We start from the raw sequence: 22,302 nt of genomic DNA on the forward strand, positions 1-22,302 counted from the left end.
CCCCAGGCCCTCCTTCCAGGGCAGAGCAGCACCTCGCTTGGGCCCAGCAGGTGTACAGCGCCACCCCCTCCTCCGTCCCTGGTCCCCGCCGACCGTCTGGACTCTGTCAGTCCCTCCCAGACCAGCAGGCCGCAGCCCTTTGCGCACTCGCCCTGCTCCGCGGCAACCTGCCCTCTAAGCCCCGGACCCACCCTCTCGACCTGCACGCCCCCCAGACCCACGTTCTCTCTCCGTTTCTGGGGTGGCCTCCCGCACCCGCCCCACCCTCTCCCCCACCCCAACTTCAGCTCCTCAGGCTTGTCTTCTCATGCCCCCTAAATTCTGTCTCCGTGAGGGCAGAATGTTCAGCTGACTTTTTTTTGTCTCCGGCATGGTACTTTCATAAAATGGACATTGAATAAATACTAGTTTGATGAATAAACAATGACACATGAGTTTAAGAAATGGCTGCCCACTCTCCCAAACTGGCTGTGCTGTTACATTTTACAAATAAGAATATCCACAGAAATACTCCAGAACCAAACGATGGACACTGCAGTAAAATAGAACAGTCTAAGAAACAGAGAGAACTGATGTTTTTGCATATTATTCTTTAAGTTTCTTTTCATACTTTTACATCCATAAAATGACAACGTTTTCTATTAACTGCTGCAGACGGCTCTGTCGAACACTCGCCTGTCCCCTACTGAAGGATCACAGCGCTGGGACCGTGACAACAGGGCGCTGCCACAGCCGGGGCCCCACGGTACACACAGAGCGTGATGATCGTCTCTAAAACTCACACACCTGCTGAACTTAAAACCAGTCTGATTTCTGTATGATTCTTTTTAAGGACAATAAAGACGTACTGACAGTTACGATCAGGATTTAACATGGACGAAAGTATAACCCACCAGCAAGCCGATTGCCACCTAAAGGCTCACAGCCCAGACAGTCCCATCAAATGGAATGAGGAGCCGTTTCACCTGAGACCTCAGGGAATGCTGTGCAAATGGAAGAGGCACCTCTGACACTTAAAATGTCCAGAAAACATTTGCTTCTGAATTATCTTTGAGCTGTGAAAAAAAAAAAAACCCTCATTTTTGATCTGAAGAAAAGTAGTTTAGTGGTCTCATTTTAAATATTTTATTACAAGTTCGTAAATTTTGGACTCCTGAATTAAGATTCCACTTAAAAAGTAGTAATGACATGTTTCATATGTGACATCTATTGAACAGTCATCAACGAAGCTGTGTTCTCTTGACAGCCAACCATTTCACTTGCCTGAACAATGCAAAACCACATGGCCATGTCCAGGGCCAAGGGCGGTCGAGAGCGCCAGGGACACTGCCAGACCCGCCCCACATGCTCCTGCCTGCGTCCGCTCAGTCTTCCGGCTCTCTGCGGCTCCTCTCACTCCATTCTGGGCCAGTAGCGAGTCAGCAAACCTGCGAGCAGCAGACTCAGAGCTGGCCGGCACTGTAAAGTGCATGCCTGGGCCAGCCTGCTTGAGGATGAAAGCTCACCGGGTACAGCAGAGCTGTGCCCTAGCCACAGCCAGCCGAGGTTAGCCAACAGCCTGCAGGTTGTGTCTGAACATTAGGTTTTTTGTTTTCTTTTTCTGAAAATTGCCTATTCATATATTAAGTAGTCCCAATTAAGACCAAACTGCCTCAAACTAAGCCCAAGCAGAATGGCCAACCTATAGGGCTACTCATGAGTCCAATGATCTTTCCATGTGAAACCACCAAGTTTGGGGCAGGCAGGTTGTAACACAGCGTGTCACAGCAGATAACGGAACAAGCACAGAAACACTGAGATGCTGAATACACAAACGAACAGTGGCCAGACCACGTGAGATCAACCTCTCCAGCCACCGCCCAGGAAGACAAGCCATTGCCTCTGGACCACTGGCCCAGAACATCAGGACTTGGCCAGTAACAGTGATGAGGGAAGTGGTAACAGGTTAGCTGAGGCACCCAAGAGGAGCTGGGGGCCATTCCAGCTTGAGCCTCAGGCACACCTGCAGCCCCTCAGGGTCTCAGCTTCCCAGCGAACACCTGCCAGAACCTTCTGTCCTCTCCTGCTGGCCAGGGAGGCCCCGCAGCCGCCCTTTAGATGGTCACATCCAGCACCCTGACTCCATGGCAGCTTAGGTGAGATCACACCAACTGTAACAGCTGAAGAGCAACTTCTGTAACCACCCGTCTCCTGATTAGTACTATTTTCTTTAAAAGCTCAAATTCTCTTTGTGCCCTAGGGCCCTTGCCAAGGTAACATAGAAGAACTCCTTGGGCTGCAATCCTTAAATTTAGTTCAAATTAATTCTTTGTTATTTAAGCTCTGCCTCAAGTTTCTTTCTGGGTCCACGATGGCCAGCTTTAGTGTGTTTTGCCCCACTGTCAAATTAGGACAAAGCAGAGACAGCCAACCATGTTCCCCAAACCACTTCTGGGGAACCACCTCCCAGCCTCCTGTACCAGCAACCAAAAGATTGCCTTTCCCCACTCAAGAGCTTTCCCACTTCCCCAGCAAGGAAGGCTCTGCTGAGTGTAAATGAGAGAACTGGCTTCCTGGGCATACTGAGTTCTCCTGGTCTGTCTTTCTTTCCACAATACAAGGGGCATGGAGAATCATGGACATGACCCAAACTACAAGAAACAACTTTGAGGCAAACGTTTGGATCACAGGATATGACTAAGGTGAACAGAGCCAGAGAGAAAAACTACATTGTAACTTCCATTCCCTTAATCTTTGACTTCCAGTTTGCTCCAAATTATTCAAGAAATTCTTCAGTGGGGTTTGAAGACCTTAATCCTTCAATATGTAAATCTCTCTTTTGAAACTCTTTCTCATCACCTTTGTCATTGTCTTTTCTAAAATTTTTACCTGGTCTAATTCTGCCAGATCTTTTGTAAGTAATGGCTTTATCTAAGAGCATACATCATTTTTATCAGCTACATTGAATCCTGAATCTGTCACAAGATTTGTAAATTTGGCTTTGCAATCTATTTGCCTTGTATCCTTAGATGCTCACAGTGACCTCTGACTCTGAAGGACCACCAACAAGATGCTGACGGCATAGTTGATAGGGATGAAGGGGACAGGATATTTGAATAGTATTACCTTAATAAATGTTTCATTGGAAAAGTTTGATAATGAAACTGGGTTATCAGTATTTCAATGTTTTCATAATTTTTCCTACATTTTAGAAAAATCCTTTAGAAACAAAAAAAATCAGTACTAAAAACATTATCTAAAAATTTAATACTTTGCACTTCACATTCCTAAAATAAATCCCCCTTCAGCATGGTGAATGATCCTCTTCATGTGCTATTAAATTCAATTTGCTGGTGTTTTGTTGAGAATTTCTGCATCTAAGTTGACTAGGGATATTGGCCTGTAATTTTCCATTCTTATAGGGTCCTTGTCTGACCTTGGTGTCAGGGTAATGTTGGTTTTGTGAAATGAGTCTGTAAATATTTTCTCTTCTTCAACCTTTTGGAGGAGTTTAAGAAGAATTCGTATTAGTTCTCTTCTTCAACCTTTTGGAGGAGATTGAGAAGAATTTGTATTAGTTCTCCTTTGTTTGGTAGAACTCAGTTGTGAAGACATTGGGTCCTGTGCTTTTCTTTGATGGGAAACATTTGATTATGGACTCAGTCTCCTTAGTTGTCATAAGTCTGTTCAGATCTTCTATTTCTTCATGACTCAGTCTTGGTAGGTTGTAAGTGTCTAGGAATTTATCCATTTTTCTAGGTTATCCAGTTTGTTGGGTATATAATTGTTCATTGTACTTTCATGTGACATTTTGTATTTCTGTGCCATCAGTTGCAATGTCTCTTCATTCATTTCTGATTTTGAGTCATTACCCCAGGGATGCAGGGATAGCTCAACAAACATGTCTATGAGGGTGATACACCACATTAACAGAATGAAGAGCAAAAAACACATGTCACTTCATGTAATAGAGAAAAGGTACTCGGCAAAATTCAATATCCTTTCATGATAAAAACCCACAACAAATTAGGCATACGAGAAATGTACCTCAACACAATCAAGGTGCCATATGACAAACCCACAGCTGCCGTCACAAAGGCACACCTCACAGATATTGTTGGTTTAGGTGGAGACCACTTCAGTACAGCAAGTATCAAAATAAAGTGAGTCACAGGAAGTTTTCAGTTTCCACGTATATAAAGTATTTACACTATATTAAGTGTGCAATAGCACTGTCTTTTTAAAAGTACATACCTGAGTTTAAAAATATTTTATTGCTAAGAATGCTCATTAAGTGAGACATGAAGTTGGGAAAATAATACCAACAGACATTTACTGCAGGGTTGCCACAAGCCTTCAACTGGTAACAAACAACATATCTGCAAAGCACGGTATGTGACATGCAATAAGAGGTGTGGGAATTGGAAGCTTTTCCTCTAAAATAAGGAACAAAACAGGGATGCCTGCTACTTTTACTCAACATAGTACTCGAAGTCCCACCAGAGCAATTAGTCAAGAGAAAGGAATAAAAGGCATCCAAGTTGAAAAGAGAAAAATTTAAATCATGTCTATTTGCAGACAACATGATCTCAGGAGGTCAGACAATTGAGCTTGTGAACTCATCCTAGAAAATGTGCTACTTACCTCACTGCTGACTATCACTATGATCACCTTTTAAGTATTTCCCTCAGGAAGCTGTGCACTGAAACTGGTGCCTAGTCCACCCTTCAAAGCACTTTTTCTAGGATAAGTTCACAAACTTGTCGGACCTTGTTCAATCACAGCTCTGACAGCCCTTCCACAAAAAGAGTTCTAAAACTGGATCTGTTGCTTTGGGACCTTGGGATGGGCCATTCTCACTGGGGTTATGTGATATCTCAAGGTGGTTTTGATTTGCATTTCTCTAATGATTAGAGATGAGCATTTTTTTGTGTGTTTATTGGCCATTAAGCTATCATGATAGTAAAAAGTTTCTGTTCATATCCCTTGCCCAGTTTTTAATGTGGTTGACCTTTTCTTGTTGATTTGCTTGAGTTTCTTGTGTACCAGCCCCATCATATTTGTAGCATGCAAATGTCTTCTCTAATAGCTTGTCTTTTACTTTACTTTTTGTGTCCTTAGATGTACAGAAACTTTTTAACTTGATCAGGTCCCATTTATTGATTTTCATTGTTGCTGCAATTGCCATTGGCATTGTCTTCATAAATTCTTTCCCTAGGCTGATAATCACTTAGAGTTTTCCCCACACTTTCTTCTAGGATGTTTATAGTTTCCTGTCTCAGGTTTAAATCTTTTATCCATTGTGAGTTAATTTTTGTGAGTAGTGAAGAGTTGTGGGTCTTATTTCAATCTTTTACATGTGGCTAACATGTTCTCCCAGCATCATCTATTGAATAGGGATTATTTCCCCAGTGTGTGCTTTTGCTTGCTTTGCCAAAGATCACATGTCGAAAAAAGACTGGTTTCATCTCTGGACTTTCAGTTCTGTTCCACAGGTCTATGTCTCTATTTTTATGCTGCGCTGTGTTGATCACTATGGACTTGTGGTATAGTCTGAAGTCTGGTAAAGTAATGACTCCAGATTTGTTCTTATTTCTTAGAATTGTATTGGCTATTAGGGTATTTTTTCTTATTCCACACAAAATACAGGACTATTTTTTCAAAATTGCAAGATATAAACAACACTAGTATTCTAATAGGGATTGCACTGAATCTGTAGATCACTTTGGGGAATTCCATCAACATTTAACAATGTTGATTCTTATGAGCCATGAGCATGCTATGTTCTTCCATCTGTTAACATCTTTTGTGATTTCTTTTTTCAGTGTTTCATGGTTCTATGGAGATCCTTTACATTCTTTGCTAAATATATTCCGAAGTACTTCATTTTCTTTAGAACTACTGAAAAGGCATTGCATCTTTCTCAGTTTGACTGTTGTTGGCCTAAATGAAGGCTGCTGATTTGTATACATGGATTTTATAACCCGAGATGTTGCTGTATTTCTTTATCATTTCCAGGAGTCTCACAGTTGAGTACTTGAGGTTTTCTAGATGTAAGATCATATCGTCAGCAGAGTGACTAGTTTGACCTCCTTTGTCCCCATTTGGACACCCTATCTTCCTCTACATATTCACTATGTTGAATAGTGGTGGGAGTAAAGGACACCCTTGTCTGGTTCCAGTTCTAGCAGGAATGCTTTCAGTTTTTCATTTTTTTTTTTTTGCGGTTTTTGGCCGGGGCTGGGTTTGAACCCACCACCTCCAACATATGGGGCCAGTGCCCTACTCCTTGAGCCACAGGCACTGCCCATGCTTTCAGTTTTTCAACATTCAGTATGATGTTGGCTGTGAGTTTGTTGCAGAGGGCTTCTATCAATTTAAGGAATGTCCCATCTATGCCAATTTTCTGCAGTTTTCTTAACAAAAAAAGTGTTCTGAATTTTGTAAAAAGCTTTTCAGCACCTATTGTGAAAATCATAGGGTCTCTGTTTTTACTTCTGTTTATGTGATGAATAATGTTTATGGGTTAGCATATGTTGAACCAGACTTACATCCCTGGGATGAAATCCACCTGGTCTTGATGAATTTTTTTTTTTTCATGTGCAGGTGAATTCCATTTGCTAAGATTTTATTGAGTGTTTTTGCATCTATATATTAATAATATTGGTCTATAGTTTTGTTGTTGTTGTGTCCTTTCTTGGCTTCGGTATCAGGGAGATATTTGCTTTATTGAAGGAATTGGAGAGGGTTCCTTCTTTCTCAATGTTACACTTATGGACCAGATTTGCACTATAGGACAAGGTTTCCTTTGAAGGTTTTGTAGATTTCTGGTGTGAAACTATTTGGGACTTTGTTGGAAGGTTTTTAAAGTTTCAATTTCCATGTTTGATGTTGGTCTTTTCAGTTCTATTTCTTCTTAATTTAGTATAGGGAGCTAGTGTGATTCCAAAAATTTGTTTCCTCCATGTTTTCAATTTCTGGGCATAAAGATTTTTGTAGTATTCAGTGATGAGATTTTGTCTTTCCATGGTATCTGTTGTCGTTTCCCCATTTTCATTTTTGACTGAGCTTATTAGAGATCTTACTTTTTGCTTCTCATTCTTCTGGCCAGGTGCTTATCAATTTTCTTTATCTTTTCAAAGAACCAACTTTTTGCTTTGTTACTCTTTTGAATGGCTTTTTTATTCTCAATTTCACTTAGTTCTGATCTGATTTCGGTTATTTCTTTTCCTCTACTGAGTTTGGAATTAGATTGCTCTTCCTTTTCCAGTTGCTTGATATGATTCATCAGATTGTTGGTTTGTGCTCTAATTTCTGGGCATTTCAGGTGCTGAGCTTCCCCCTTAGAACTGCTCTTGCACTATCCCCCAGGGTTGATAGTCTGTGGCCCCTTGTCAATCTAAGGAACCTACTGATCTCCATCTTCATCTCCTCCACGACCCAGTCATTATTCAGCAATAAGTTATTTAGTTTCCATGACTTTGTGTGGGGATGAGAGTTCTTACAGTTCTATGTTGATAGAAATTTTATAACAAAACTATCATTTTATAAAATGGTAATTTTTTAAAAAAACTCAAAATGAAAATATACAATACCTAAACTAAATAACTCAATAGCTTACTAAAAATTTATTTATGAAAGCAAAAGTAAACTAAATAAAAAGTAGGTACTAGAGAGCAAAGGGAGTGAAAGAAGAAATCCTGGAATTATTATAAAAGGTAAAAAGACTAAAAGAGATGATAAGGGAGTAAGGGAGAAAGAAAAAATATCCACAGAATGGAGATAAAATAATAAAACAAGAGGACAGTTAAAGAAGAAAAAAAGCCAAACAAACAAAAACCTCTCTGGATTCCTAAATTCCGATTTTCACCAGGAGCCAGGAAGAACTTGCAGTCATCACTTCCATCTTCACAACAAGGAGAAAGCTGAACAGACTGAACATCAGCACTACTACTTCCCCTGATTGCCTTCCACACAGACAAGATACAAGATTTTCCCTTCACATCAGTGTTTTCCACTGAAATGGAAGCCCTGCCATCCCAGCTGCCCTTCCTTGGACTTGCACAGGTGACATCACCCTTTGTCCCGATGTTTGTACAACCGATCTTAAACACAACACACACACAGCTTCCTTCTTCAGCATAGTGGGGTACAAAAGTGCATTTCAACCATTCTAAGCACATTGGTACCCTTCTCAAACATTTTCTCTTCCCCTCTGTCACCACCATGCCTGGAACATCCAATTAGGGTTTCTGACATTCTAAAATAATCATGTCATGCTTAACCCAGGGCACTCAGCACTCCCTCAGAGAAGGTACTCGGCATGCTCTGCACATGTGAAGGTTTTCAGGTCCATCTTTTTCTAAAAAATCTAAAAGCATAAGGTTAAAATATAAATCATTGACAACATGGTTTGGGGAGCAAGACAGGTGGATTATATATGTTAAACATATCCAGGAATGTTGTATTCTGATCATCTAACTTAACTCAACAGAACTCACTAGCTTGAAGAATGCATAATGTTCCTCACATTATCTTAGTCAAAGATCAACCATGTCAACCCTGATTGTCAATAATTACAAAGTAATAATTATCAAATTAAATTTTCCATCAGAAGCCTATAGTTGACAATAACGTACATTTCAAAACAGCCAGAATTCAAATGTTCCTAGTATAAAGGAAAAAATATTTAAGGTGATAAATATCCCAATTTAAGGTGATAATATCCCAATAAATAATAAATGTACCAAATTAATCAATGTGTCCACAAAATATGCTCATGTAATAAGTATTAATAAAAATAAATTACCTGGGCATAGTGGTATGCATTTGTAATCCCACCTACTCGCTTCTTTGGAGACAAAGGTAGGAGGTTCACTTAAAGCCTAGGAGTTCAAAGACCAACCTGGGCAACGTAGCAACACCCTGTTTCCTTTAAATAAAAATAAATTAAAAATAAAAATATTTTATGTGGCTAACTGAAAAATGACCAATTTACTTTGGGTAGAAAACATGCAGATGGAAAAACTGTCATGAAAGTTTAAATGCTTGAATGGAGGGTAGAAATTTAAAAATGTAAAATTTTCTTAAAATTTTATGAAGTCCAAGAATACCTTAAAACTGATATAAAGGATAGCAGTCCCTGTATTAATCCTGCTGATTCACACAGGATACAGACCTAAGGTGTAACAGTATACCTATATATCATTCAAACTCTTGCTATTGCAAACAGCAAAAAAGCATCCCTGAAGGGGCTGAAGCCAGGGAGTGAAAAGAGTGAGAGAACAAGCTCAAACTCAGTCACTAGGTCAGACTGCCCCCACTTCAGCTTTGCCACCTCCTGTATAAACTCCTAAAATTCATGGGGTGGCCCCCAACAGCATCAGGCTCTCACCCAGTGAGGAATTTGACAGCCCACACTGCTGCAACCACGCCTCTGTTCCTGCTTTCGCATTCAGCAGGGACAGTTAAGGTTTCAGCGGCCCCCACAAAAATAGGGTCCCCCTGCTGGCCCCCCCTGCTTACGTCACTGTGGCCAGGTCCTGGACTTCCTGACGTTCACCCTGGTCAGGTTCCATCCCAGGACTCCAGAAGTGCCAGGGCTACTGCTGGGGTGGGTGAGGAGCTGAGGGGAGAAACAACAAATGTGCCTCACAAGTAAGGGGACATAAGTTTGGGAAGATAAACCTGCCAAAAATCAGATGCCTAGGAAGTAAGTCTAGATTTGAAGATGGTCTACTACCCGAATACAGATTACCCCTTTACCACTGTGTCATCCTGATGCCTAATGAATCCTGAGTGTACAAAATGTCCTTGCCAATCTTCTAGATGCATCACAAACTGGAACTTAAACAAGGTTCCAATGTTTGTTGCAAAGGTTTGAAATATGTGAAAATTTAATAACTAAAGATTAACTTCATTATGAATTCAGCTTACTCAAAAATTTTAGCCTGTTCTGTTTCAACTAACTTCAAAACGGCGGTGGCCAGTACAGAATATTCATTTTCACTAAGAAAAAACTAGAGTTTAAATTGAGTTTAAAATTATCTTGTTTCATAGATACATCACTTCTTCCAAATTTATGTTAATTTTTAGGTCCTTAATGATCAATGATTGGTTCCCCATCTAAGACGATTGGCAACTTTGGACCTTGCTTTCAGTGAAGTAAAAAGAAAAAAAAATTACTTGCCTTTCTATGTTTTCTTTGTACTTTCAACCAAGTTTTAGTCAAACAAAAGTACGAAATAAGCTTAACAAAGCAAAACATCGTAGTATTTTAAAAAGAGAAAAACTTATACTGACTTGTGCTTCTGGCCACGACGGAGTGCGAGACCACATTTATGTTCTTATCTTAAAGGAACCAAAAAAAAAAAAAAAAAGAAAAAGAAAAATCACACCTACGACGGGAAGCCGGGGTCTCGGGGTCTCGGGGTCTCGGGGTCTCGGGGCCCCGGAGCGCTGGCAGCACCGCGCGGGGCGACCACGCAGCACGTGTCGGGCCCGAGCGCGCGGGCGGGGCAGGCGCCGGGACATGCCCAGGCCCACCCGGGCCCCGCGACCGCCCCAGAGAGGAGCCGCGCTGGGGGTCACGAGCTCGGGGTCCAGTCGACGACCAGGCCCAGAGGGCGGGCAGCCCGGGCGCAGCCACAGCCTGCGTGTCCGTGGGCCTCGCCGGGCATGTTCACTCGTCCGCAGGTCTGGGCGGCGCCGACCACGCGTGCGCAGCTCGGCAGGGGCCCGGCCCGGTCACAACGCACCAGGCCGCGGGTTCCTCGTGCCTAGCTTGCCGAGGTGTCTTTCATCTCAACGGCGACGCACCGGCGTGGGGCGTGACGCAGTGCGCGCGGCAGGGCCCGGGAGCATGCGCGCTGTTGCCCCACGGCCGCCGGCGCGGGGGCGGGGCGGGGCTGGGGAGCTTGCGCGTTGGGAGCGAGCGCGGAGGCGGGAAGGGGGTTGCTACGGCAACGGCGGGCGGAGAGGACCGCGCAGGAGCCCGAGCTGGAGCTGGGTGGCGTTCGGGCGTGCGGGCGTTACTGGCAGAGCTGGGGGCGAGGAGCGGGGCTTAGCAGCGCTGCCGCTCGGCTCTGGGTCCCCGCTTTGCCGTGGGAGACCCTACTGTAATCCGAGCCTGTCTGTGGGTGAGCGGGGGCTCCCGTGCGGACCTGCTCGGCGGGGCGGGGAGATTCCACTTACGCTCAGTGAGGGCTCCTGGTTAGCTTGCGGCGGTGTCTGTTTATACGTGGTGCAGATTTATGATGTCTCAAAAACTTAGAATCTACCACTACCGGTTACAAGAAAGGGAGCCAAGTCCAAAGATGGTTTGAGTTTTAAAGAGAATTCTAGCAATGCAACTTTGTGTGCTACCGGGCTTCACAGGCAGAACCTCGCAAACAGATGTATAAACAAGGAATTCAGAAGTTGGGAGATAATAACACTGTGTAGAATTGTATTTTTAAAATTGGGTCTTTATGGGTTTTTATTTGGCGTGTTTATTAATTAGACAAATTGGTAACTATGAGTTTGGCATCACAATGGTAACTTTTGCTATCAAGCCCTACCTCCGTTCACTAATTATTAATACTGAAATTGACAAAGAATGGATGTGTCACCATTAATTTCAGCTTTTAATACGGGACAAGGATTAATTTTCTCTAAATTGGTTTGCCTCAGACCAATTAATGTCATCTCGAAGAAGTGTTTTTTCATTTATAAAGTGGAGTAGGACTGAAGAGGTTCCAATACCTTTAAATCCTAAATTTTAAATTCTAAAATTTAATGATAGTGTGGAACTTTAAATGGGCACAGCTTTTAAAAGCTCTTCACTTGATATTAATCTTATTTTGAGGTAAAATAAATAAGAGAGTGTAGATGGCCAGATATGATTGTATTAAACGGTTTTGGGTACGAGGCAAACTATCTTCTCTCTGGATGTAAACATTTTAGAAGTAGAAAAATATGGCGGTGATCTTTCAGTATTTCTAATACCTCAGACCATTTCTCCAGCCTAGATTTTCTTGAAATATCGCATAAACATCTTTCAAATATTTCTTGATGCCAGTATTGAAAAGGAATAGCAAAGGGTTCTGTAGAAACTACCATCTAAGTTTCCAAAGGACTTCAGCAGCTACTTCTTATTCCTGAACCCTGGGTTGCTAATCAGTTTGTTTCTACTGTCCTTACATTTCTCTCTTGATAGCACTCGTTAGTGAGTTTATTCTTTCATTTGGATTAATTTAATATAGATATTGGTCCTTAGAAATATATTTTGGACTAATTCCTTTCTAGTCTTACAGTTAGGCCCTCAATGCAGTAAGTCCTCACTTCATAAATAGGTTTTGAAAACTGAGACTTTGAAACAGTGTACAGTGAAACTAGTTTCACCACAGGGTAATTCATATAAACAAGAGTTAAGTTCCCAGGACATATTTCTGATCCCCAAAACTTACAAAATGTCTAAGTAAAGACTTAAAATGCTTCTAATATTAAACACTGAAATACATGTGAGCTAGAACTGCACTCGAGAAAGATCACAACCCACTTTTTTTGATGAATGAAAGTGGGTTCTGTGGGATGGGTTGAATTGGGGAGGAATATTTGCAAAGTGGAAGTTGGGTACCTCCTCTCAGTAGCAGGTCCACAACAGATGAGGAAGCTGAGCACTTGTTGTACTGCAATGATTTGGATTTGTTCACTCATTTTCCAAACTGCTTATCCCAGTTAAGAGGCTCAGGAGACCAGAGCCCATGCTAGCAGCTCAGCCCGAGGCGGGAACCGACCCTGGACAACACACTCTGCTCGCAGGGCACGTTCACACTCACCTGTGCACTCAGATGAGGAGAGTCTGGACACACCAGTGAACCTGATGTGGCTGCTGTGGGATGTGGGAGGAAGCCCAGGTGGCTGTGGGGAGAACATGCAGACCCCACTCAGACGGTGACTCTGGCTGCTGATTTCTTTCTTTCTCATCAGTTGTTTAACAAAATGATGTTGCAAGAAACGTTATTTGAGGATATACTGTATTATTTCCTAAATTACTTGAATCACTTTCTCCCCATTACAGTAAAGTTTGGACTTTTTGTCTTCATAAAATATATTCTTGTCCAAATACAAAAGGGCTAATTCCAAATTGCAGGGAATTGGAACAAGAATAACTGGAGTACCTTGTGTGTGAAAACATCCCTTCTAGATACCTTACAGAGGTGGTCTCATTTAACCCTTACGGTAACCCTGTAGGGTCAGTGCTACACTTGTTTTATAGGTGAAGAAAGTGAGATTCCACCGTGTTAAGTATCTGGCAAAGTGGTGAAGCAGGATTGGAACCCTGGTTTGTCCCATATCCTGTGCCTGTGTTCTGGGTTCTGGGTAGACAGAAGTTATCCAGTACTGCTCTGCATCCCTCTTTCTCCAGTGTTTCCTTCCCCCTGAATATCTTGCTAATTTCCTAATTGCCTTTGCTTTCCTTGTACCTGTGATGTAACATGTTCATTTCCCTTCAAAGTCCAGTTTATCTCTTTAGGAGGTTTGTTTACAAATCTCTAATCATTTTGGTCTCTAGATGTTAGTTTGAAATTTTGTTGTGGTTATGTATAATATTACATTTATCAGTGCCTTGTTCTCATTTATATTAATATGTTCTCTGCAACTCAGTGGTGAACTGTTTGAGGACAGGGCTGAAGCAAATTGTAGCTGGTATGAAGCCTCCTCCACAACACGACTGGATAGCTCAGTCCCCCACTGTACTGGACATATCCATCGCTTCATTGTCACACTCTTAGTATATATCTTCCCCACAGTGTCCTAAAAGAATTTATGTAACTTCTAACTTATCTAACTTCAACTTTCTGTTGACTTACGTTTTTACAGTAGAAGAACAAAAAGGAGTGTGATGCACGTACGTTGTGATGATAGGATTTGTTATAGCTAAGCAACAACTTTAACTGATTCATCATGTTAAAAAATAAGGTACGCCATCCTTTTTAAAAATATACACATTATTTTACTCACGTATATATTTTAATTCAGCCATTTGCGAGCATGAAAAAATAGCTTGCAAATGTTGCATCAACCACAAACCATGAGTGGGACTGGGAGATGCCTAATGTGGCATGCGGGCAGTGGGAAGGTGCATGAGAAAAAGTCTTCTGTAGTGCTTACTGCATGCACCTCCAAGCTGTCTGGTAATTTTATTCTACAAAGGAAATTTATTACGTTTTCACCAGAAGACTCACATGCTTAAACGTAGGACTGTGCTCAATATTTGCCTAGAGATTGATTTAATTATACGGAAACAGTATGGATTTGTTTAGGCATGCACAGGTGCATAGGTCATAATGACTTTATTCGTGTTACAATTAAAGCTTTAGTCATCGAGTGAATAGATCTTTCTGTGTTTTTAACATAAATGTAGTGTAGGCTTGCTCTCACTAAGGTGACGACTGGTCAAGCATTCATTACTACTTACCCTGTTTTCCCTAAAATAAGACATCCTCCGAAAATAAGACCTACTTACAGGAAAGATAAGACGTCCCCTGAAAATAAGACCTAGCGCATCTTTGGAAGCACACCTTAAAATAAAACACTGTCTTATTTTCGGAGAAACAGGGTAGTAGATGTGGTCAATGTGCCATCAGTGTTGAGTAGTAAAGCCTCAGTTCTCTATTAAATGATATGTTACATACTCTTCCTATGAATACGACTTTTTGCCTACCTTTTAGGGTCTTTCATCTAAAAAAGATAACTTAGCAATCACTGCAGTTGCTTTACAAGACCACATTTTACATGATCTTCGGCTGCAAGACCTTTCAGTAGCCACGACAAAAGTGCCAAAGAAGAAGAATAGATCCAAAGCTTTGAAAAGAGAGACAAAAGCAGTAATAGACACAGGACTTAGAAAATGTGCGCAGGGCCCCAAAGTGGAAGATCCAGAAAAAGAGTATGTTCTCGATCCAAAGCCACCACCATTAACTCTAGGTAAGCTAATCTAGTCACTCATTCCTCTTTTGGCTTATTAAAGCTAATGAATCTGTTGTGGTTAATATTATAGTTTTATGGTACAGAAATAATTTGTCTTAATTTATAATTATACAGAAAGGTGTGTATATACTGAAGTTTAAAAGTGACGGGACCATTTGAGCTAGAAAATAAAGATAGTAATAATAAGTAGAATAAGTAAAAACAGTAGAATGAAAGGAATATCCATTCATTCACACTGATACATACAATCAAACAGATAAATGATGGAAAAGAAAAAACTCTTTTAGTAGAATATTTAGCTAATAAATATAGTGGACAGGCTGATAGGAGATCAGCATTTGGCAGACAACACAGTAATATTCATGATCATTACTGAAACTGGTAACGGGGTGAATCTTGACTTCTGAGACATGGACAGTGGCGTCTCGCAGTCTGTGCCCACAGGGAGGTTCATTGCAGGTACTGTGGTAACACTCGGCAGACAGCACCCAGCCAAGGGACCCAAGCTGTATCAGCAGTAATGACACATGCGGACATCATGTGTCTCCTGATAAAAGGTGTGACAGCACTTCTGTGCCCTTGTTGCCAAAATTTATTCTGAATTTGATCCCGAGGAAACCTTAGACAAACCTGAATTGAAAGACATTTTACAGAATTCCTGGCTAGGAATCTTCAAAAGTATCAAGTGAGAAAAGCAAATCAAAACCTAGAAACTCCCCCAGATTCTAATAGTCACACAAATGCTGCTGACCCTGGGCCGGACCTCAGTCCAGAAAGAAGGATGCACGTGCAGCAAAGAGCAAATCCAGGTAAGTCGACTGACAGATCACAGCTGGGTTTGATCTTTGTATTAGAGTTAGGAAAAATGTTAACATTTGGAGTTAACGGTGTATGAGAATTCTTTATACTGTTTTGACAATCTTTATTAAAGTCTGAAATTATTTTATTTATTTTATTTTTTTAAATTTTTTTATTAAATCATAACTGTATACAATGATATGATTATGGGGCATCATACACTCACTTCATTTATGTTAACCACTGTGATAAAAATGTGTCAAATGGTTTATGAAGTGAGTGTCCGAAATTATTTTAAATTGAGAAGTTAGAACTAAGGACTTTTAAATTATGATGGGCATAGAGAGCAAGTTTGGTTGGGGAGCAGGGGGCAGGGAATTAAGCTCTCCATCCTGGAGGGGCTAACATCTGCCTGCATTATCTTTGTCTTCTCCCCACTTACCTGTCTGTCCCATGATTCCTGTCAGCATAGACCTGGGCACAGCTTGGCACTACCGCTCTCATCCTTATGCCGTTGGCCTCAGCTCTTTCAGGCTGGTTCTCGTCCTTTTCATCTTTGTGCACTTCCTTCCTGGACACTTACCCTGTATCATCACTGTCCCATACTCAGAATCAGCCATTTCTCCAAGGAGCCCTGGTTCTTTACATTAAAGAACAGGATTTTGGGCGCTGGGCGTGTCAATCTTAAACCTTGTTGCATGCGGTCAGAAGACACGGAGTTGGGGGAAATCTGTCATAGTCATTTATCTCTTCTCCTTCCAGTTCTTGGGCCTCTGTTACCTATAGATACATTCAAGTTGGGTTTGCATAGCAAGGAGCGGTAGGTACCTGATGCCGAGGCAGAGCTGGATTGTATTGTGGCACCCAGGGGGCTGCCATACCTCGGGGCATAGTGTCGGCTGCTGTCACTCCTCTCCTCTGCACTCTTCTCCTTTCAGGGTTCCGTCTCATCCTGTGCTGGGCCAGCCTTCCCTCAGGGTCATTGCAGGTCACTCTTCATGACATTCACCCACGTCGTGACTTTGTTCTCGTCAGGGTGATACACACGCAGTTTAAGAGTTCAGTGGTTCTGTGAGGATTGTGACAGCAGCATCATGGGCTGGACTAGTGATGAGTGATGACAGGGAGCTACCCATGAACATGTCAGACAGCTGCAGGGGCTCTAAACATCACGGGAGGAAACCCCGGTGCAGGGTGGCACACTGCTCTGCTGGGAGCACCCTTCACGCAGCTGTAACGAGAATGCCTGTTTCCCAGATGTCACCCTCCCTTAATTTTCTTATTTTCTATGTCTTGAGGTGTTTTTACTTTTTATGAGAGTATAGTCATGTGCCACTTAACGTTTTGGTCAACAGTGGACCACATACATGATAGTGGTCCCTTGAAGTTTATAATGGAGGTGAAGAATTCCTTTCTTCCAGTGACAGCATGATGACCCTGGCCCTGTGGAGGCCTCGGGTGCAGTGGCATCAACCTAGCTCACAGCAGCCTCAAACTCCTGGGCTCAAGAGATCCTCTTGCCTCAGCCTCCGAGTAACTGGGACTATAGGCACCACTACAATAGCTAGTTAATTTTTCTGTTTTTGGTAGAGACAGGGTCTCACTATGTTGCCTAAGCTGGTCTCGAGTTCCTGGCTCAAGCAGTCCTCTCACCTCAGCCTCCCAGAGTGTTGGGGTTACAGGCATGAGCCCCTGTGCCCAGCTGTGTCATAGTTTTTAACAATAAGTGTATTTTTTTCTTTTTTTTTTTTTATTAAATCATAACTGTGTACATTAATGCAATCATGGGGTACAATGTGCTGGTTTTATATACAATTTGAAATATTGTCATCAAACAGGTTAACATAGCCTTCACGGCATTTTCTTATTGTGTTAAGACATTTGTATTCTACATTTAGTAAATTTCACATGTACCCTTGTAAGATGCACCGTAGATGTGGTCCCACCAATTACCCTGCCCTTTCCCCTCCCAACCCCTTTCCCCATATTCTTGGGCTATAATTGGGTTATAGCTTTCATATGAAAATGATAACTTGGTTTCATAGTAGGGCTAAGTACATTGGATACTTTTTCTTCCATTCTTGAGATACTTTGCTAAGAAGAATATGTTCTAGCTCCATCCATGTAAACATGAAAAAGATAAAGTCTCCATCTTTTTTAAGGCTGCATAATATTCTATGGTGTACATATACCACAATTTATTAATCCATTCATGCGTCGATGGGCACTTGGGCTTCTTCTGTGACTTAGCAATTATGAATTGGGCTGCAGTAAACATTCTCGTACAAGTATCTTTGTTATAATGTGATTTTTGGTCTTCTGGATATACACCTACTAGAGGAATTGTAGGATCAAATGGCAGGTCTATTTTTAGATCCCTAAGTGTTCTCCAAAATCTTTCCAAAAGGAACATATTAGTTTTCATTCCCACCAGCAGTGTAGAAGTGTTCCGTTTTCTCCACATCCACATCCACGCCAACATCTCTGGTTTAGGGATTTCATGATGTGGGCTAATCTTACTGGAGTTAGATGATATCTCAAAGTAGTTTTGATTTGCATTTCTCTGATGATTAAGGATGATGAGCATTTTTTCATATGTCTGTAGGTCGTGCACCTGTCTTCGTCAGAGAAGCTTCTCTTCAAGTCCCTTGCCCACCCTGAGATGGAATTACTTGTTCTTTTCTTGCTAATACGTTTGAGTTCTCTGTGGATTCTAGTTATTAAACCTTTATCAGAACCTGCAAATATCTTCTGCCATTCTGAGGTCTGTCTGCTTGCTTTACTTACTGTGTTCTTGGCTGTGCAGAAGCTTTTTAGTTTGATCAGGTCCCAGTAAAGTATTTTTGGTGTTGCTTCAATTGCCTAGGGGGTCCTCCTCATAAAATATTCGCCCAGGCCGATTTCTTCAAGTGTTTTCCCTGAACTTTCCTCTAGTATTTTTATAGTTTCATGTCTTAAGTTTAAATCTTTAATCCACTGAGAGTCTATCTTAGTTAATGGTGAAAGGTATGGGTCCAGTTTCAGTCTTCTACAGGTCACCAGCCAGTTCACCTAGCACAATTCGTTAAATAGGGAATCTTTTCCCCACTGAATGTTTTTAATTGGTTTGTCAAAGATCAAATAACGGTAAGTAGCTGGGTTCATCTCTTAGTTCTCTATTCTGTTCCATACATCCACCTTTCTGTTTTTGTGCCAGTACCATGCTGTTTTGATCACTATTGATTTATAGTATAGTCTGAGGTCTGGTAGTGTGATTCCTCCTGCTTTGTTTTTATTTCTGAGTAATGTCATGGCTATTTGAGTTTTTTTCTGATTCCATATAAAATGAAGCATTATTTGTTCAAGATTTTTAAAGTATGATAGTGGAGCTTTAATAGAGATTGCATTAAAATTGTATATTGCTTTGGGTAGTATGGACATTTTAACAATGTTTGATTCTTCCCAGCCATGAGCATGGTATGTTTTTCCATTTGCTAACATCTTCAGCTATTTCTTTTCTTAGAGTTTCATAGTTCTCTTTATAGAGATCTTTCACGTCCTTTGTTAGGTAAACTCCCAAATATTTCATCTTCTTTGGCACTACTGTGAATGGAATAGAGTCCTTGACTTTTTTTCAGCATGGCTTTTGTTGTTATATATAAAGGCTACAGATTTATGAATGTTGACTTTGTAACCTGAGATGCTACTGTATTCCTTGATCACTTCTAAGAGTTTTGTAGTAGAATCCCTGGTGTTTTCCAGATATGCAATCATATCATCTACGAAGAGTTAAAGTTTGATCTTTTCTGACCCTATATGGATACCCTTGATCGCCTTTTCCTCCCTAATTGTGATGGCTAAGACTTCCATTACAATGTTAAAGAGCAGTGGAGACAATGGGCAGCCTTGTCTGGTTCCTGATCTGAGTGGAAATGATTTCAATTTAACTCCATTCAATACGATATTGGCTGTGGGTTTGCTGTAGATGGCCTCTATCAGTTTAAGAAATGTCCCTTCTATACCAATTTTCTTAAGTGTTCTGATCATGAAAGGATACTGGATATTATCAAAAGCTTTTTCTGCATCAATTTAGAGAATCATATGGTCTTTGTTTTTTAATTTGTTTATGTGATTAATTGTATTTATAGATTTATGTATATTGAACCAACCTTGAGACCCTGGGATAAAAACCACTTGGTCGTGGTGTATAATTTGTTTGATGTGTTGCTGGATTCTGTTTGCTAGGATCTTGTTGAATATTTTTGCATCTATATTCATTAGTGATATTGGTCTATAATTTTCTTTTCTTGTTGGATCTTTTCCTGGTTTGGGATCAAAGTGATCAGTAAGTATTTTTGAAGTTAAAAAGATTTTTTTAATTAGAAAAAAGTTTACAGAAAAAGGACATAAAGAAAAAATATTTTGTATAGTGTGTAACGCATAAGCTAACTATTGCCCTATATACCAAAAAGTTCTAAAAAATCAAAAGGTTTATAAAGTAAAAAAGTTACTTTAGGACGATGCATGTGGCTCATTGGGTAGGACGCTGGCCCCATATATGGAGGGTGGCAAGTTTGAACCTGGACCCGGCCAAACTCAACAAAAAAAAATAGCCAGGCATTCTCGCAGGTGCCTGTAGTCTCAGCTACTCAGGAGGCTGAGGCAAGAGAATCGCTTAAGCCCAGGAGTTGGAGGTTGCTGTGAGCTGTGATGCCACAGCACTCTACTAAGGGTGATAAAGTGAGACTCTGTCTCTAAAAAAAAGGGGGGGTGGGGTCTTGGTGTGTGTCACACCTTTTGGGGGCAAGACACGATTGTAAGAGGGACTTTACCTAACAAATGCAATCGCTGCAATCTGGTTTCTTGTATCCTCAATGAATCCCCAACAATAAATTAAAAAAAAGAAAAAGTTACTTTGAGGTTAACTTATTATTGAAGAAAGAAAATACTGTTCTAATAAATTTAGTGTGGCCTGAGTGTCCGGTGTTTATAAGGTCTGCACAGGCAGACCTCTCACGCACTCACCACTCCCTCACTGACCCCTAGAGCTACTCCAGTCCCACAGGCTCCATTCACAGTGAGTGCCTTGCACAGTTGTGCCATTGTTTGTCTTTATATTATGTGTTTACTGCCCCCTGCCTGTGTTTGGATGCACAGGTTCCACCGTGCGGTGACGTCCTGCAGCACGAGTGTGGGCCAGAGCTGCACAGGCCCCATGCAGCTCCGTGCTCTGACTCATTCCCCCAGCAACAGAATCAGTCACCCCACAAGCACGTCTGAGAACATGCCCCCCACAAAGTGATCACGGCTGGATCTCAACCTTTTCTCCCAGCCTTTCAGTTGACATTCATGTTTCCACTATAAAATTCCTGTCTTTCTCCTACACCACTTTATGTAGGGGACTCCTGTACCTGTGATTTTGGTATCTGAGAGGTTAGAGGGATTCTGGAACTCACTCCTGGTAGATACCACAGGGGTGACTGGTGAAGTAAAGTGGGTGGCATGAAATGCCCTGCTGTAACGTCTGTCTGCAGTGAAGCTGTGAATCACAGACGGTGTCATGCTCTGAAACACCCTGACGCACGTTCTGATTGTCTCACTTTCAGCACAGAAGTTAGGCCTCTTTGAGCCTCCCCCATTGCCGCTGTCATCTGATGAGTGGGAGAAGGTGAAGCAGAGGTCCGTCCTGCAAGGGGACTCCATGCAGCCCTGCCCGATATGTAAAGAAGAGTTTCGCCTCCATCCCCAGGTGCTGAACATGGGGCTGTTCTCAGGGACTAGATGTGGGTTGGGCTGACTGCCAGGCCTCTGTGTTGCCATTTATCCTCCTCTGTGAGCACAAGTATCCTCCTCAGATACTTGTATTTTCTTTCCATTCATTAAAGTGTATGTGTGAGGAAGAGCTGAACAGTTTTATTTATTGAGTGACAGTAATTCTCAAGTATCAGGTTTATACAAAAGGGACACTTCTGTTCCACCAGCCTCGTGCAGCCAGAAAGCATGATGGCAGGGTGTGGAGAAGCATTGGTGTCCCAGGGCAGAAAGGACGAAAGCAAAAGGAATTTTTAAGTTTTTGTGAATTAAATCATAAAAGAAAATTAAACAAATAACAGCAACAACAACTAAAAACATGCTTTAGTATCTCCAAAGAATTTGTAGGAGAATCTTTAAGAAAAGTAAAATATCTTAATCTTTACTTACGAAACTTTACCATAGTAAGATTGACATTACCCTGGGTTTACAGATGATATATAACTTATAGCAAAGGTTTTTCCTACAGATATTTTTTTTTTTCTTTTGCAGTTTTTGGCCAGGGCTGGGTTTGAACCCGCCACCTCTGGCATATGGGGCACATGCCCTACTCCTTTAAGCCACAGGCGCCACCCTTTCCTACACATATTTTGTCTGCCTAACTAAACTGTTACATCCTGGAAGTTGGGGATACTTACATTCTCAGAACTGTGTGTGTGCGATAATGGCTGCCCTTTAGAGATTTCCCACAGCGTGTAGCTGGCACTGGCCTTCAGAGATGTACTAAGAAAACAGGGATGTACTTGAACAACCCTGAACTCA

The 22,302-nt window shown here is 41.5% G+C and overlaps 1 protein-coding gene and 1 long non-coding RNA gene across 4 annotated transcripts in view; one reads left to right on the forward strand and one right to left on the reverse strand.

Annotated features, from left to right (window-relative positions):
* Positions 1-7,552: 7,552 nt before the first annotated feature.
* LOC128560077 (uncharacterized) lies at positions 7,553-10,242 on the reverse strand. The gene is made up of 3 exons (XR_008372879.1): positions 9,505-10,242; positions 8,789-8,911; positions 7,553-8,350 (listed from the first exon to the last, which is right to left on the reverse strand). It is a non-coding gene; the product is annotated as an uncharacterized LOC128560077 (long non-coding RNA).
* A 771-nt stretch (positions 10,243-11,013) lies between these two features.
* RNF32 (ring finger protein 32) overlaps positions 11,014-22,302 on the forward strand; it is a 50,572-nt gene continuing 39,283 nt past the window's right edge. For 2 of the 3 annotated variants that reach the window (XM_053609386.1, XM_053609388.1), the window contains exons 1-4: positions 11,014-11,117; positions 13,843-13,941; positions 14,694-14,949; positions 21,336-21,478. In XM_053609386.1, the coding sequence (XP_053465361.1) occupies positions 13,927-13,941; positions 14,694-14,949; positions 21,336-21,478 (414 nt within the window). In that variant the 5' untranslated portion in view covers positions 11,014-11,117; positions 13,843-13,926. Of the gene's footprint in view, positions 11,118-13,591; positions 13,942-14,693; positions 14,950-21,335; positions 21,479-22,302 lie in introns of those variants that run through there. The other variant, XM_053609387.1, reaches the window with a different exon arrangement.

The sequence above is a fragment of the Nycticebus coucang genome, chromosome 11, assembly GCF_027406575.1.
Source record: "Nycticebus coucang isolate mNycCou1 chromosome 11, mNycCou1.pri, whole genome shotgun sequence".
NCBI classification, from domain to species: domain Eukaryota; kingdom Metazoa; phylum Chordata; class Mammalia; order Primates; family Lorisidae; genus Nycticebus; species Nycticebus coucang.